Consider the following 15,086-nt stretch of genomic DNA (forward strand, 5'->3'; position numbering starts at 1 on the left):
GGCTTCCTTTTTCAAGTTCCACTAAAAAATCGTCAAATGTCTTCCAATCTGTTTTCTTCATTGATCTTCCATATGAATCCTTTAATGCAAAAGTAGTGAGGTAGGTAAACAAAATGTCTTTATTTTGGTCAAACTCAATTTCTTCATCTGTTATTCCCAGTAGAAAGTACTCCGGCTTTAGTTGTATTCCTATTTTAAGAATCTTCTCACATAATTGTTGTATCATTTTCCAATATAATTGGACCTTGAGCATGTCCACCAAGTGTGGTAGAATGTTCCTATTTGTGATTCGCATTTCCAGCATTTATTCTGAGCATTACTGTACATTATGCCTTGTTTCCGTGGCATCATATATCACCTGTAAAACATTTTGAGCCAATTTTCTTGTAAGTCTGTTGAATAAGTGTACTTGATCTTTTTTTGTCCAAATTTGTTCCCATTCTTTAAATTTTATCGATCTACCTATATTAACAGCCCATTTAGTCATACATTCTTTTACATTTTCTGTTTCTGTAGCCCAATCAAGTAATCTATTATAGATTATAGATATAGTTTTTTTGTTTTTCCTTAAAATCTGTTCTCAAAGGTCATCTTCTTCCATGAAGCCTGTTTTTTTTATCCTGATCATAATATTCTTAAAGTTGTAAGTATTGCAACCATGATACTGTATCAAATTGTTTATTTATTTCCTCTCTTGTTTTTAGTTGTAATCAATTTTCTTTCTTAATTAAAACATCTTTGTATGTTGGCCACCTCGACCAGTCTAGTAGTCGTCTTTGTCATGCTTTAAGTGGGGAGGCCCATAATGGCGTCTTTGAATACATTTTTGCTTTATATCTATTCCAATTTTTTATTAATGCGGCTCTTATAAAATGATTATTTTAAAAAATTCTTTTAACATTTGGTTGTACCATAGATACGAGTGCCAACCAAATCTCAGGTCAAAACCTTCCAGTGTTAACGTTCTTTCTTCTTTTAGCAAAATCCATTCTTTTATCCATAAAAGTCCACTTGCATCATAATAGAGTTTTAAATCAGGGAGACCGAATCCTCCTCTCTTTCTTTGGTCTGTCATATTCCTATATTTAATTCTCGGCTTTTTGCCATTCCAAATAAATTTTGAAATTTCTTTATTCCAAATGTTAAATAACTTATTATTTCTAATTATTGGTAGGTTTTGAAATCAGTATAATAACTTTGGTAAAATGTTCATTTTAATCGTGGCGATTCTTCCTAGAATTGATAAATTAATTTTTTTCCAATTATTTAAGTCTTTTTTATCTCTGTCCATTTGCCTTCATCATTATTTTTTAGTAATTGGGCATTTTTTTGTCATCAAGTGTATTTCCAAATATTTTATTTTTGCACATACTTGTATTCCTGTTCTCTCTTTTAAGATTTCTTGATTTTTCTTTGATATGTTTTTCCTTAAGATCTTAGTTTTTGTCTTGTTTATTTTAAAGCCCGCTAAGGCTCCGAACTCTTCTATTACTTTTAACCATCTTATAATATTTTCTCTTGGCTCTTCAGTTATACAGATTAAGTCATCTGCGAATGCTCTGTATTTATACATCTACTTCCCTATTTTTGGTCCGATTAGATACTTACCTTCTTTATATTTTTTTAACAATATTTCTAATGTCATAATAAAAATGAGTGGTGATAAGGGGCACTCTTAATAGGAATTTCTTTTGATGGTTGTCCATTTATCCATAAGACCGCTCTCTGCTCATTATAAATTGCTTCTATTGCGTTTTTGAAATTATAGCCCAAATCTAGTTCTTTAAATATTGTTTTGAAAAAAATCCAGCTCAAATGATTGAAAGCTTTTTTGGTGTCTATTGCCATTAGAGCCAATTCTTTTTCATGATGTGTTTCAATTACATTTAGGATATTTCTCATATTGTCTTTTATATGTCTACCAGGCAAAAAGCCTGTTTGGTCATCTCCTATCCAATCTTTCAGGAAATTTCTTAGTCTTTCGCCAAGAATATCTGTAAAAAATTTATAATCTAAATTAAGCAAGGAGATAGGTCTATCATTTTTAATATTTGTATTGTCGGTATTTTCTTTGTGAATTAGTGTTATTTCTGCATTTTTCCAAGTTTCTGGTATGAGCCGTTCTGTCATAATTTTATTCAGCAAAATTTTCAGATAGGGTGTGATTCCCTCTGACATTGTCTTATAAAATATGGCAGTAAAGCCCAGAGCTTTAGAAGGTTTTGGTTTTCTTATTGCTCTTTGGATTTCTTCTTTCGTAATTTCTTTATTTAATAATTCCCTTTGGTGATCTGTGATCTTCTCAAGCTTTTGTTTGCTAATGTAGGCTGTTATTTCTTCCATTTTTGTTTGATCTTCTGTATATAAGTTCTTATAGAACTCATAAAACTCTCCTATAATCACTTGGTCTGTTGTGCTTTGCTTATTATTAACTATTATTCTTGTAATCTGACTTGACTGTTTTTTCTTTTGAAGTTTTCTTGAGAGCCATTTTCCGGGCTTATTTGCATTTTGGAATTCTTTCTATTTTATAAATTTCAATTGTTTTACCAGTTGTTCCAATTCTAGATGGTGTTTTTTTGTTTTTGTTTTTTCGAGATAGTTCTTTGTTTCTACATCTTCCGGATTTTGTTTTATTTTTCCTTCAGCTTTTTCCCTTGCCTTGTTATGTTTTGCATTTCTTGTCTCATAATCTTATTTTTATTGCCTTTTGTTGAAGAAGGTTCCCCCTCATAACAGCTTTACACGTGTCCCAAAGGACTTCTATTTTTACATCTTGAATATCATTAAACTCAAAGAATTTTTGAGTAGTTTTAATTTTTTTGTAATGTCATCTTCTGTTTTAAGGAGGTTATTGTCTAGTCTCCATCTTTTATAACCATACTTTTTATTTATTATCATCTCTAAGGCACCGTGCTCGGATAGGTATCTAGGTAAAATTATAATTTTTGATATTTTTGATGTTAATGACTTTGAGGAACAGACCATATCTATCCTGGACCAACCTTGATGTCTGTCAAAAATGTAAAATCTTTCTCAATTCCATTATGTGTTCGCCAAGCATCGTCAGGGTCATATTCCTCTTTCAGATTCAGAAATATTTTGGGTAATGTACTTATTTCTTCCTTTTGGCTCCTCTTACAGATTTTAGTCGTATCTAGTTTACTATTTAGAACACCATTGAAATATCCCATTATAATCAGATTATCAAATTCTATCTATTTGAGATTATTCTTCAATGTAGAAACAATTTTTACTTTGGGGACATTGGGAGCATAAATGTCACATACTAATGTTTTTTGTTCCTCTTGTTTTATTATCATTCCCACCATCCTCCCGTCTGAATCCTTAAAGGCTAGTTCAGCCTCTAGAGTCTTCTTGGTATATATTACCACCCCTTTTTTATTCTCTAATGTTGAGGAGTAAAATTCTTTGCCTAATTTTCTCTGTACCAAATGAGCTACATGTCTATGGGAAATATGGTTTCTTGCAATGCTATTAAATCGTAATTACCTTTCTTAATCTGATTGAATATTTTCTTTCTTTTCAAAGGAGAATTGAGACCGTTCACGTTTAAAGAAAAACATTTTATTTGTTTAATTAATTCCTTCATTGTCTGATTCTGGGGGGTCTTCTGATTCATCTTCAGTAGCTTCGGGCCTGTTGAAGGTGCACATTGTCTGTCTGGGCGTCTTCATCACGTCTTCTGGTGATTTAAAGCAACTTTTCTTATGTTTTCTTCCTGAAGTGTCTTGCTTTGGGGAGGTCGAGTCAAGTTCTTTTTTAAATTCCTTATAGAATTGTTGAGCTTTTTCCTCAGAAGTTAACCAGTATTTTTTTTCCTTATGGGTCACCATTAGTCCCTCTGGTTTCTCCCATCAAAATTGAATTCGTAGTTTTTTTAGTTCATCCATGAGAAAGAAGTATTTTCGTCTTCTGTTCAACATTGTTTGTGGATATGGTTTCATTATTATCACTTTGTTATCTTTGTAGTATGGTGGTGCCACAATATTTTCCTTTAGAATCTCATCATGAATTCTCTTTCTTACAAAATGAACAATTGTGTCTCTCGGGGTTTTATTTCTTTTGGAAAAGCTTGTTGTTACTCTATAAACTCTGTCAATGTCTTGATCCAACTCCTGTTCTTTTTGGAATAAAGACATGATCAGAGCACCCAGCCTGCTGCCATCAAAGCTCACCCGGAAGTTGTGCAGGTGGGGCCTTGAAATGAAGAAAGTCAAGAAAGAAAGGGCAAAAGCAAGGTTGGGGTTAGCATGAACAAAATAAACATAACAACTATAGATGATTTACATGACTTTGAAGTAGATGATGAAGACATTGAAATTGTTCTAGGTTTTCCATACTTGGTTAATCATTAGTGAGGCGGGAGAGTACATTCAAGAAATCCTAGAGTTGGAAGAGACTGTTGTATGTCAGCTTGTTCAGCCTGTGATTGTGTCTAATGATCAGATTGTTTTGGATGATGGGAATGACAATGTTGTGTCTAATGATCTGGTTGCTTTGGATGATGAGAATGACTATGTTGTTGATGTTCAAGTTGATTCCTCTGATGGGAAGATGTTCCTGAACATGAAGATGTTCCTGAAGGGAATGGGATGATGGTCTGTTTCCTGGGCGTGATTTTACAGACGTGGGGCCTGAATGTAGTTCAGTTGATGGGTATTGCTGCAAAGGGATTCTCAAGGTCTTGAGCCTGAGAAAGGCTCTGTGCTGCAGTCCCCTGGTCAGTTATCTACAGTTGCAGATTTTTATGAAGTCTTGAACAGAAGAAGTGCTTTTAGCCAGCAAAGACAAGCAAATCAGAAATTAAGGTTCTCAGTCAGATTAAAGCAGAAGCTAGAAGTGAATCCAAAGTTAAGGAAAAATCCATTCTTAGCTGTTTGGGAAACAAAGTAGAAATACAAGTGCCAATCTAGCTTCAAATGAACCAACGTTGGATTCACAATAAGTTCTTTATGCCAAGCTCCTGGACCTTTGTCTTTGTTTGATTCCTGTTTTAAGTGCCTTTGCTGTTATTTTGCCTTTGAAATCAAGCCTCTAGTTTCATTGACTTCATTGGACTATTTCTCTTTGGACTAATTGCTCCTTTTTCTTCCTAATAATTGGATTTACCTTTTTACTTTTTATTGCTTTGGATTTTGACTTCAATAAACTGCTTGCTATTTTAACTCAACTGTGTGGCTCTGGAGTGCATCAGAGACCACATGGGTATACAGTCCAACTCCCTTCTGCCATGCAGGAAAAGCACCCTCAAAGCACTCCATAAGACTAGAAATTGGAATAGTAGTAATGAAGGAACTAAACAAGATCTCGAAGTGTAAATATATATCATTGAATGCGAGTGTTGGGTTTATCCATACTGTTGCGTTTCCAGTGTCTCCGCGTGGTTGTGAAAACTGGAGAGTGAAGAAGGCTGTTGGGAAGAAAAGCAAGTTATTTTAAATGCATTATGGAAAGAGCATTTTACTGATTCAACCCCAACTTCATCAAATCCAGTCTGAAGTGGCTAAAATTATATTTTGGGCGTATCACCAGGGATCTTGACTCACTCGAAAAGTCAATAATGTTAAGTTAGAAGAAAAGAGGAGGACCACGTTGGAGATGGACAGACGTAAACAAGGGAGCTAAATAGTGCCAATATTATAAGACCAGAGCTGGGATGTTGGAGGTTTCATACTCCTAGTGTCACCACAAGTGAATAACCTTGATAGCAGTTAATAACAGCAAAGGATGGCTTACTTTTTATCTAATAATTGCAATTCATATTGTGACTCATAAGCAGTGACTCTACTGCTTCCTAGTGGTGGAAACATCTCATGGAAAATCCATATAGTTGTCTGATTGAAGCCCCTTCTACACAGCATATACAATTCACATTGAACTGGGTTATATTGCAGTGTGGACTCAGACAATACAGTTCAAAGCAGATATTGTGGATTATCTGTCTTGGGTTGTATGGCTGTGTGGAAAAAAACCCCTTTCCGACAGAGAGCTTCTGTAGCTCTTGGGATTTATTCCATCAATGTAATGTAACACATCTAGTATAACGCCTGGTGCAGTGGTGCGGAGCTTGTAGAAAGAGGTGGCTGCTTCTCCCCACGGGTCTTCTGAATGTGCCTTTTAGCAGAGAGTTTTACAAATTAAATTATGTCATGGCAGCTCGCTGTTTCGGGTATTGAGCCTTTTGTACACTGTATGCACATCCAGTCTCTTGCTCGCTAAACGCAAAAGTCTGGAGAGGCGCTTGGCGGCTAGGATATCGGAAACGTGATTAAGTCCTTTGGTTCTTTATGTTCGAGCACTCTTTGAACACATATGCCGAGACAGCAAGTGTGATGGTCCAGGCTTGTTATTTTCTATTGTAGTTCTTGTCAGGATGTGTAACTTGCATAGCCTTTCTTCAAGTGATAACAGGATCAGTGTCTCTGGCTTAACCACAGGTGTCAATGTAATTGGGCTAATGTGGTGGCCAGTGCTGAGACTAGTATTTAGGCTGTAATAACCCTGCGTTAGTTTGATGAAGGTGGACAAAGGTATGAGAGCTTATGAGTTTATTGTGTATTGGAGGATTGTAGACAGAGAGGGTTTGTAGATGTTATTTATTGCCGGTAGACTGGTAGGAATTGTGAGAGTGGAAGTCCAAAACACCCGGAAGGCCAAAGTTTGCCCATGCCTGATCTATGCTGTGTTTATACTGCTGCTGCAACTAAAGATAAAAGCCTTCCTTTTGGAAAGAACAACTGTGCGTCTTCTTGGTCCTGAAGGAGAAGATCACGGCAACTACCTGAAGGTACCTGGCTCCTTAATTGGAACTCATAGAGTCCCGTCCGCTCTATCAGGGAATTTTATGACTGCATAGAAGCCCTGACAGTGCTTTGGGAAGATGGATGATTCTATGTTTGCTGACACCAGCCTCTCCTTGCCATCTCATGAGAGTGTCTCTCAATATTTGTTGTTTCCTCTGTCAATGAATTTTCAGTCTTAAAGGTGTGGATTGCATTTGTTTATGTTGTAGCCAGGTCCTGTTGAACATTTAACCCCAACTGCTGTTCCGTGTTGTGTACCTTCATCTCATATGTGACCTACAAAGATCATCCTCAGATGAGCCCAAATCTTTCTTCAACAGATTTGTTCAAACTGGGTTGGCCTTTCCTTTTCTCTGGGACTGAGAGAGGATGGAGAGGGGAGAGCTAGTTGACTTTTCCCACCAAGCCATTCAGAAAGAGAAGGGATCTATCTTCTTCCTTCCTTCCTTCCTTCCTTCCTTCCTTCCTTCCTTCCTTCCTTCCTTCTCAATGTTAAGCTATAGCATTACCTTTAATCAAAAAGGGGCTTACCACTTCATCATCTTCATTAAATACTACTGAGAAACGGCAACCTACTGTGTTCATCACATGACGTAGGCTTCAAGTGAAGGGTATTGCTATCTTGGTATTCAGAAAGCGTTGCAAAGGGTTATCTTTTTAGATGCTTAATAAGCTGGTTGACAAGTAACCTTTTTGCAAATTATCCAGATAGAGATGGACAAAATGGCCAATCTTGTTGTGTGACGGTATTCGTTGTTCTCAGCTTTAAAATGATACAGTTTGGCAACTTGTGGGAGGAGCTGAAATGCCCCTTTGAGAAAAAGCTCCACCATTGCCTTTTGCTCACAGAGGAGGGAAGACTGACAATATGTTGTGCTCCTTTCTGTCTCATGCACTTTCTAGGGGCCTGCCTGCTTTCCTTCCTTCCTTCCAACATGGGGAAGGAGAATGAGAGAGAGAGGGAGGGAGGAAGATCAGCAGAATGGCAGCAAAGGGCAAGCCCCCAGGCGCCTCCTTCCCTCCTCCTCCTCCTGCTCCTCTGGTGGACCCCAAGGGCCACCTCATCCAACCCCATTCTTTCTGCCATGTAGCAAAAGCCCAATCAAAGCACCTCTGACAGATGCCCACCCTGCATCTGAATAATAATAATAATAATAATAATAATAATAATAATAATAATCCCTCGATGGGTGCCACCTTGTCGTGGTGGAAGGCTTAACTGCTCCAAGGATGCTCCCAGGGAAATTAGGTCATCAACATCCCTCCTCTCTTTCAGAAGGAAGCTAAAGACCTGGATATGGGACCAGGCCTTTGGGTAAGCTGGCAGATGGATAAAAGACAATGGTGACCAGAGTAGGAAAGGACAATGACAATGCTGGATGGATTATGGATTTATGAATTGACGAACGTTGACCACAAGATGATTTTATTGCTGCTGCTGTTTTTATTTGACTGTTTTAGTTAGTTATAACTGTCGTCGTTATATTGTAAATTGTATATTGTATTTTGTGAATTGTTAGGCATCAAATTGTGCCTTTTGTAAGCCGCCCTGAGTCCCCCCTAGGGTGTTGAGAAGGGCGGGGTAGAAGCACTCAAAATAAATAAACAAACAAACAAACAAATAAATAAATAAATCATAGAATCATAGAATCAAAGAGTTGGAAGAGACCTCATGGGCCATCCAGTCCAACCCCCTGCCAAGAAGCAGGAATATTGCATTCAAATCACCCCTGACAAATGGCCATCCAGCCTCTGCTTAAAAGCTTCCAAAGAAGGAGCCTCCACCACACTCCGGGGCAGAGAGTTCCACTGCTGAACGGCTCTCACAGTCAGGAAGTTCTTCCTAATGTTCAGATGGAATCTCCTCTCTTGTAGTTTGAAGCCATTGTTCCGCGTCCTAGTCTCCAAGGAAGCAGAAAACAAGCTTGCTCCCTCCTCCCTGTGGCTTCCTCTCACATATTTATACATGGCTATCATATCTCCTCTCAGCCTTCTCTTCTTCAGGCTAAACATGCCCAGTTCCCTAAGCCGCTCCTCATAGGGCTTGTTCTCCAGACCCTTGATCAAATAAATAAGCTGTGCTGGCGGTAGTGTACCTACCAGCAGGTTCAACCAAGTCAGAGAGGTCTCAGCTGAGGAGTGGAACTAAGAGCACTTGGGAAGTGTTCGACTTGTGATTTTTTGATATGAAATCCAGCATACAGATCTCATTTGCTGTGACATACTGTGCTTTTGTGTCAGTAAAATAATAATAATAATAATAATAATAATAATAATAATAATATGTTCCTAACTTGAAAGTGTTATTTCTTGTTTAATTTCTGGAAATTAAACTACTTTGAAAGTAGTTGTGCTCCAGAAACTTTGTTCAGTCATTGAGAAACTAGAGCAAAATGTGCTATAGCAGGACGTCCCTCCTGCAAAGACAAAGTTTGTGCAGTTTCATAAACTTTTCCCGTGTGTTGATGATAGAACCAATGAGGAAATGACATTGATGACATTGAGGAGACAAGATGTTTCTTTTCACAAAGGAAACGGGCAGGAACAACTCTCTGCAAAGTGATGGCAAATCAACTGAGAACTCCTGAATAAATTAGATAGTTTGCTAGCGTGTGACAGAGGTGGGGAAATCATCCATTTAATTTCAAAACAGAGTATGCCTGCGCTGTATGGTAAACCTACTCTTCCTAACACTTGACATGTTCAGTGGGATGAAGTCTTTAGTCCAGCCTGGGGAAACCTTAAAAGGGTGCACCAGATCTATCCATTCTCTACTTCAGTGCTGCTTCAGGCCTTTTTGGGATGCCTGTGTTGGAGAATGAGAACAGGGCCACTCTTTAGCAGATCTGAAAGAGTTGGCGGAATCAGTGCTTCTTTTCGGTTCTTCTGGACCAATCAGAACAGTGGTTCTCAACCTGTGGGTCCCCAGATGTTTTGTCCTTCAACTCCCAGAAATCCTAACAGCTGGTAAACTGGCTGGAATTTCTGGGAATTGTAGGGCAAAACACCTGGGGACCCACAGGTTGAAAACCACTGAACTAGAAAGTTCTCATCTTTTGCCATTCTGCACAGAGAAGGGAACAGTTCCTTTTTTTGATAAAACCTGAGTTACAATGCAGGCTGTGTCTGAGTTACCAACATCCGACTTACAAACAACTCCTAGTTAAGAACAGGGGAAAGATCACAGAAAGTGAGAAGAATCTTCCTCTTGGAAAGAAGGGAAATTTACTTCTGGAAGAGATAGATTCATTAGGTTTGTTCTGAAGTTGAATTTGTATGGAAGTTGGAACAGGGACATTTTTAAAGTGTAACTCGTGTGTGTGTGTGTGTGTGTGTGTGTGTGTGTGTGTAAGGATTAATACCCCTGTGCTGTTCCCTTTGCTGTCTGTGCCACTGTTCAGATTTCCCCTCACTCTCCATCCATGTGAAAATTTTGAGAAATTTAGCTTGTTTTGGAAACAAGGATTAGGGATAAAGCTTCAATGAAGACCCCTTTCCCCCCTGATAATGACTCTTCCTGGAATGCAAAGATACAGAATGGGTGACGCCTGGCTCGAGAGCAGTACGTGTGAAAAAGATCTTGGAGTCCTCGTGGACAACAAGTTAAACATGAGCCAACAATGTGATGTGGCGGCAAAAAAAGCCAATGGGATTTTGGCCTGCATCAATAGGAGCATAGTGTCTAGATCTAGGGAAGTAATGCTACCACTTTATTCTGTTTTGGTTAGACCACATCTGGAATATTGTGTCCAATTCTGGGCACCACAATTCAAGAGAGATATTGACAAGCTGGAATGTGTCCAGAGGAGAGCAACTAAAATGATAAAAGGTCTGGAGAACAAGCCCTATGAGGAGCGGCTTAAGGAGCTGGGCATGTTTAGCCTGAAGAAGAGAAGGCTGAGAGGGGATATGACAGCCATGTATAAATATGTGAGAGGAAGCCACAGGGAGGAGGGAGCAAGCTTGTTTTCTGCTTCCCTGGAGACTAGGATGCGGAACAATGGCTTCAAACTACAAGAGAGGAGATTCCATCTGAACATGAGGAAGAACTTCCTGACTGTGAGAGCCGTTCAGCAGTGGAACTCTCTGCCCCGGAGTGTGGTGGAGGCTCCTTCTTTGGAAGCTTTTAAACAGAGGCTGGATGGCCATCTGTCAGGGGTGATTTAAATGCAATATTCCTGCTTCTTGGCAGGGGGTTGGACTGGATGGCCAGTTCCTGTTGCCTCTCCCCCGTTCTTAACTATGAGTCATTTGTTGGTTGGATGTTTGTAACTCAGGGGTGGCATGCATATGATTTGATCTTTTATGGCATTTATGCCGATTGCTGTAATTTATATGGCCGTCATGTCTATAGCTTTGACTCCAGGTGCATCCAGGTGCAATGTAATAATACTGGAATATTCTCAGTCCTTTGATGAGCACATTTTGTTGACAACTTAGTATGGTTCAATTACTGCAGGTAGAAGTGTTTTTTTAACCTTCTCAAAGCTTGATTAGAAGTTTTTGCTCAGGCAAAAAGATGCTTATAGATTGCAGTGCAATTGAATATAACTGACCTTTATGTAGCCTCTGCATGCTTGCGCTCTTCTCAAGCATCTTTCCTAGCGGGACGTACTATGCGGCTGCCTCCCACAGGGCTCTGTTTTACATATGAGTTGAAAAAATGCATGGTGCATTTACAAATACTGAATTAATTCCCTCTGCCTCTAAGAAGAGATAAGTCATGGGAGAAAGGAAGGCTTCTATGGGTTCAACATGCTGATGTGCTGGAGATGTGGGAAAGCTCTGAGGGTGCTTCCAGATAGCACAAAATCACGGGTTTTAAACAGGAGCAAAAAAATCCCGGGACTCCAGAAGAGGCCCACATACAGACCTGTTGGTCCTGGGATTTCTGTCTCCATTGTCCAGACTTGATGCTTTCCCACGAGATTTAGAGGCTCCTAAGATGGCCGCCACAGGACTTCTGCTGGAAACTTTGTCTTTAAAAATAATCAAGATGCGGATATGTGGAGAACCACTGCAGGGAATCACTGCAAAAGTTCTGTTCTTTGACTGGCCAGAGAAAATGTGCCCTCCACATGTTTCATAAAGTTTCTAGCACACAAACAAAGTTTTCATGTTGTCCCCAATTTTCACCATCTTTTTAGAAACCAACCAATCAGGAACAAATATCTAAAACCCAGGAACAAATCTAGATAAACAATCCCATGATTTCCGATTACAGGGACATACAGACATTCGAAGATGCGGATTTTCGGCTCAAAATCACGATATTCCCGCACCTTGAAATCTCGTGTTTTTTGCCTTTTGTAGCAATTCCTTCTGCGTTCACAGGGAATGGCATCTGACCACCCTCCTGTTTGCTGCAGAAGCTCCTGGGATAACAGTACTGTCTGGATGGACCCTGGATGCATTTTTAAGTTGCAAAGCAGCTGAAAAGGTTTCCACTTTAACCAGAGCCTGCTTTATACTTTTCCTTTCCTTTCCTGGGCAGGTTATCATTTATTTGCCAGAAATATTTTGCTTGTTACGTTTTCAGGAATAGAGAAACAATCTCTCCCTTTGGACCTTCCTGTTACTGTTTGTGGAAGGCAACTTTTGGGAAAGTAGTGCTTGGTGACAATGCCATGCACCTGTTTCTGAGCAAAGCTGAAATGAAATGGGGTTTTCCTCCAAATAGATGTGTTTTATTTGCTTTTCTGAATTATCCTAGTTTCCAAATTCTGGAATGCTATGAGTAGAAGTATAATCCTGCAATGGAATGCATTTCAATTACGCTATGGGGCAAGGTTTGAAAAATGTTCTGTTCCTGGTTCGAAAGTGTTATATCCTGTTTCATTGTACAGTCCTTATTTTGAAAGTTCTTGTTCTACTCCAGAAACTTTTTTGTGGCACCAACTATGTTGAATGGGTTGAGACTCGATGATGAGACTTTGATTAAAAAACTAGAGCAAAATGTGCTATAGTAGGATGTCTCTCCTGTAAGAATAAAGTTGTTGCAGTTTAATACACTTTTCCCATGTTGCTATGATAGAACCAGGAACAAAACCAGTGTTATACTGGGTTATATTTTGTTTTCATTTTCCTTTCCTCTCCTTTTCAAAGGTCGCTAGATAGGAAGCCACAGAGACCCGTGTTAGGAAAGTCGCGGACTCTTCCCAGCATCCCGCAGTCTCCGGTCGTCAATCGGATTCCTCTTCTGGATTCCAAGCTGTACAGGAGAGAAATGCCGGAGCAGGCGCCACACAGGACCCTCTCTGCTCCCGATTATGAAAAGGGCTGCCCAGTGCCCTCTTCTGGTAAGCCTTAGTGAATCAATGCTCATCGTAGGGCTGCATCTTCTCCTCTCATTTTCAAAAACTTAAATGATCTTTGCCAAAGGCTCTGGAAAAGCTACAACAACAACAACAAAAACAACTACTTTATTCATAGATCACCCTCTCTCCTCGAGGGGACTCAGAGCCATTTGCATACAAAAAAGGCAAATGTTGAATGCCATAGTTAACAAAAACAAATCAAAACAATACAAAATGGCATCAATACTGCTGTTGTGCCAACTTTCCTGAAGAATTATCATTCTAAATATTCCAAATGTTTTAAAAGTCACTTCATTTTGGAAGATGCCCTCTCATATTTTCTGCCTTTACTTAAAAACTTCCTCAGGATGTCAAATTAAGCATAAACTTTATTCATATTTATTAGGTTGTGTGGGGCTCAGCTTTCATTTTGTATGTACAAGGGGTTTTGGCTTGAGTTGCATGGCTAGAGTTCAAATAAATCTGTTAATAACTTCCCAAGTGCGAGGAAATAATAGAATCATAGAGTATGGAGGGATCCCAAAGAGAGCCATTCAGTCCAGTCTTCATCTGCCTTCATACAGAAAGAGCACAATCAAAGCCCCCCGACAGATAGCCATCCAACCTTAATAATAATAATAATAATAATAATAATAATAATAATGGTAATAATGGTAATAATGGTAATAATAATAATGGTTGGGAGATACCTAAGGGCCATCCAGTCCAACCTCTTCTTTCTGCTTTCATGCAGGAAAAGCATAATCAAAGCACTCCCAACAGATGGCTATCCAACAACAATAACAGCAACAACAGAGTTGGAAGAGACTCAAGGGCCATCTAGTCCTACCCCTTTCTGCCTTCAAAATCAAAACCCTCCTGACAGATGACCATCCAACCTCAAAAGTAATAATAATGCTAATAAAAATAATAGAGTTGGAAGGTACCCCAAAGGCCATCTAGTCCAACCCCCTGCCATATAGGAAAGGCACAATCAAACCCCCCCCCCCCCCGACACATGGCCACCCAGCCTCTGTTTCAAAGCCTCCAAAGAAGGAACTTCCCCCAGACTCCAAGAAAGAGTGTTCCACTGTTTGTGTGTGTGAATTTTTAAAATTTTATTGTATATAAGTAACAAACGAACAAAAAACAAAGAACAAATAAGATGACTAAGAAAAACTATACAGTTACAACATCCTATTACACCTGTTTCCTCCATCCTTACCCCTGTGAACCTCCCACCTCTGACTTCTGTCACTATTCTACGTGAATCTTATACCTGTTAAAAGCCTGTCCTTATGTCTGCTTGAATAACTTCCCCTTGTGGCTACTTTAAAGTCTGCATTTGTCTTCCTTTCCACATATCCAAATGGCAGCCTCCATTTTTAGCAAATTCCTTTGTTTCCTCCCCGAATACCATTGGTTAGCTTTGCCATTTGAATCTATTCCAACAGTTTCCCTCTCCAGTCCTTGATAAGTAACTCTTTTCCCTGCTTCCAAGACTTCACTATTGTTAATCTCACAGCAACAAAGCTATATTGATAGATTTCTTCATCTCATTTGCTGATTCTCTTCCTAAATAGCCCTAAAAGACACTTTGCTGGGTTTTTCTTAACCTTTTTAATAATCATTTTGTTTGTTTCTTTAACAGCATTTTCCAAAAAATCTTGTACCATCTTACAGGTCTTCCAACATGGGAAAAGGTGCCTTTCTGTGCCTTACACCCTCGGTGAAATTTATCTATTTTAGCAATCATCTCTGGAATTACATAACATCTATACAACATTTATACATATTTTCTCTAATATGTTGAAAATGTAAGAGAGTTCCACTGTTGAACAGCTCTGAAATCAGCCAGGAAGTTCTTCCAAATGTTCAGGTGGGATCTCCTTTCGCATGATGCTTGAAGCCATTATACCAGTCCAAATGTGGCCCTTTAACTGTGTAACTGATTTGGTGGCTC

At 39.0% G+C, this 15,086-nt stretch overlaps 1 protein-coding gene across 4 annotated transcripts in view; it reads left to right on the plus strand.

Moving 5' to 3' along the window:
- The window catches only part of LOC132781758 (ankyrin repeat and fibronectin type-III domain-containing protein 1-like), a 343,353-nt gene that overhangs the window by 64,815 nt on the left and 263,452 nt on the right, over positions 1-15,086 (plus strand). For all 4 annotated transcript variants that reach the window (XM_060786193.2, XM_060786191.2, XM_060786190.2 and 1 more), the window contains one exon: positions 12,933-13,126. In XM_060786193.2, coding sequence (XP_060642176.2) covers positions 12,933-13,126 — 194 coding nt within the window. The remainder of the gene's footprint in view (positions 1-12,932; positions 13,127-15,086) is intronic.

The sequence above is a fragment of the Anolis sagrei genome, chromosome X (assembly GCF_037176765.1).
Source record: "Anolis sagrei isolate rAnoSag1 chromosome X, rAnoSag1.mat, whole genome shotgun sequence".
In the NCBI taxonomy this organism is placed as follows: domain Eukaryota; kingdom Metazoa; phylum Chordata; class Lepidosauria; order Squamata; family Dactyloidae; genus Anolis; species Anolis sagrei.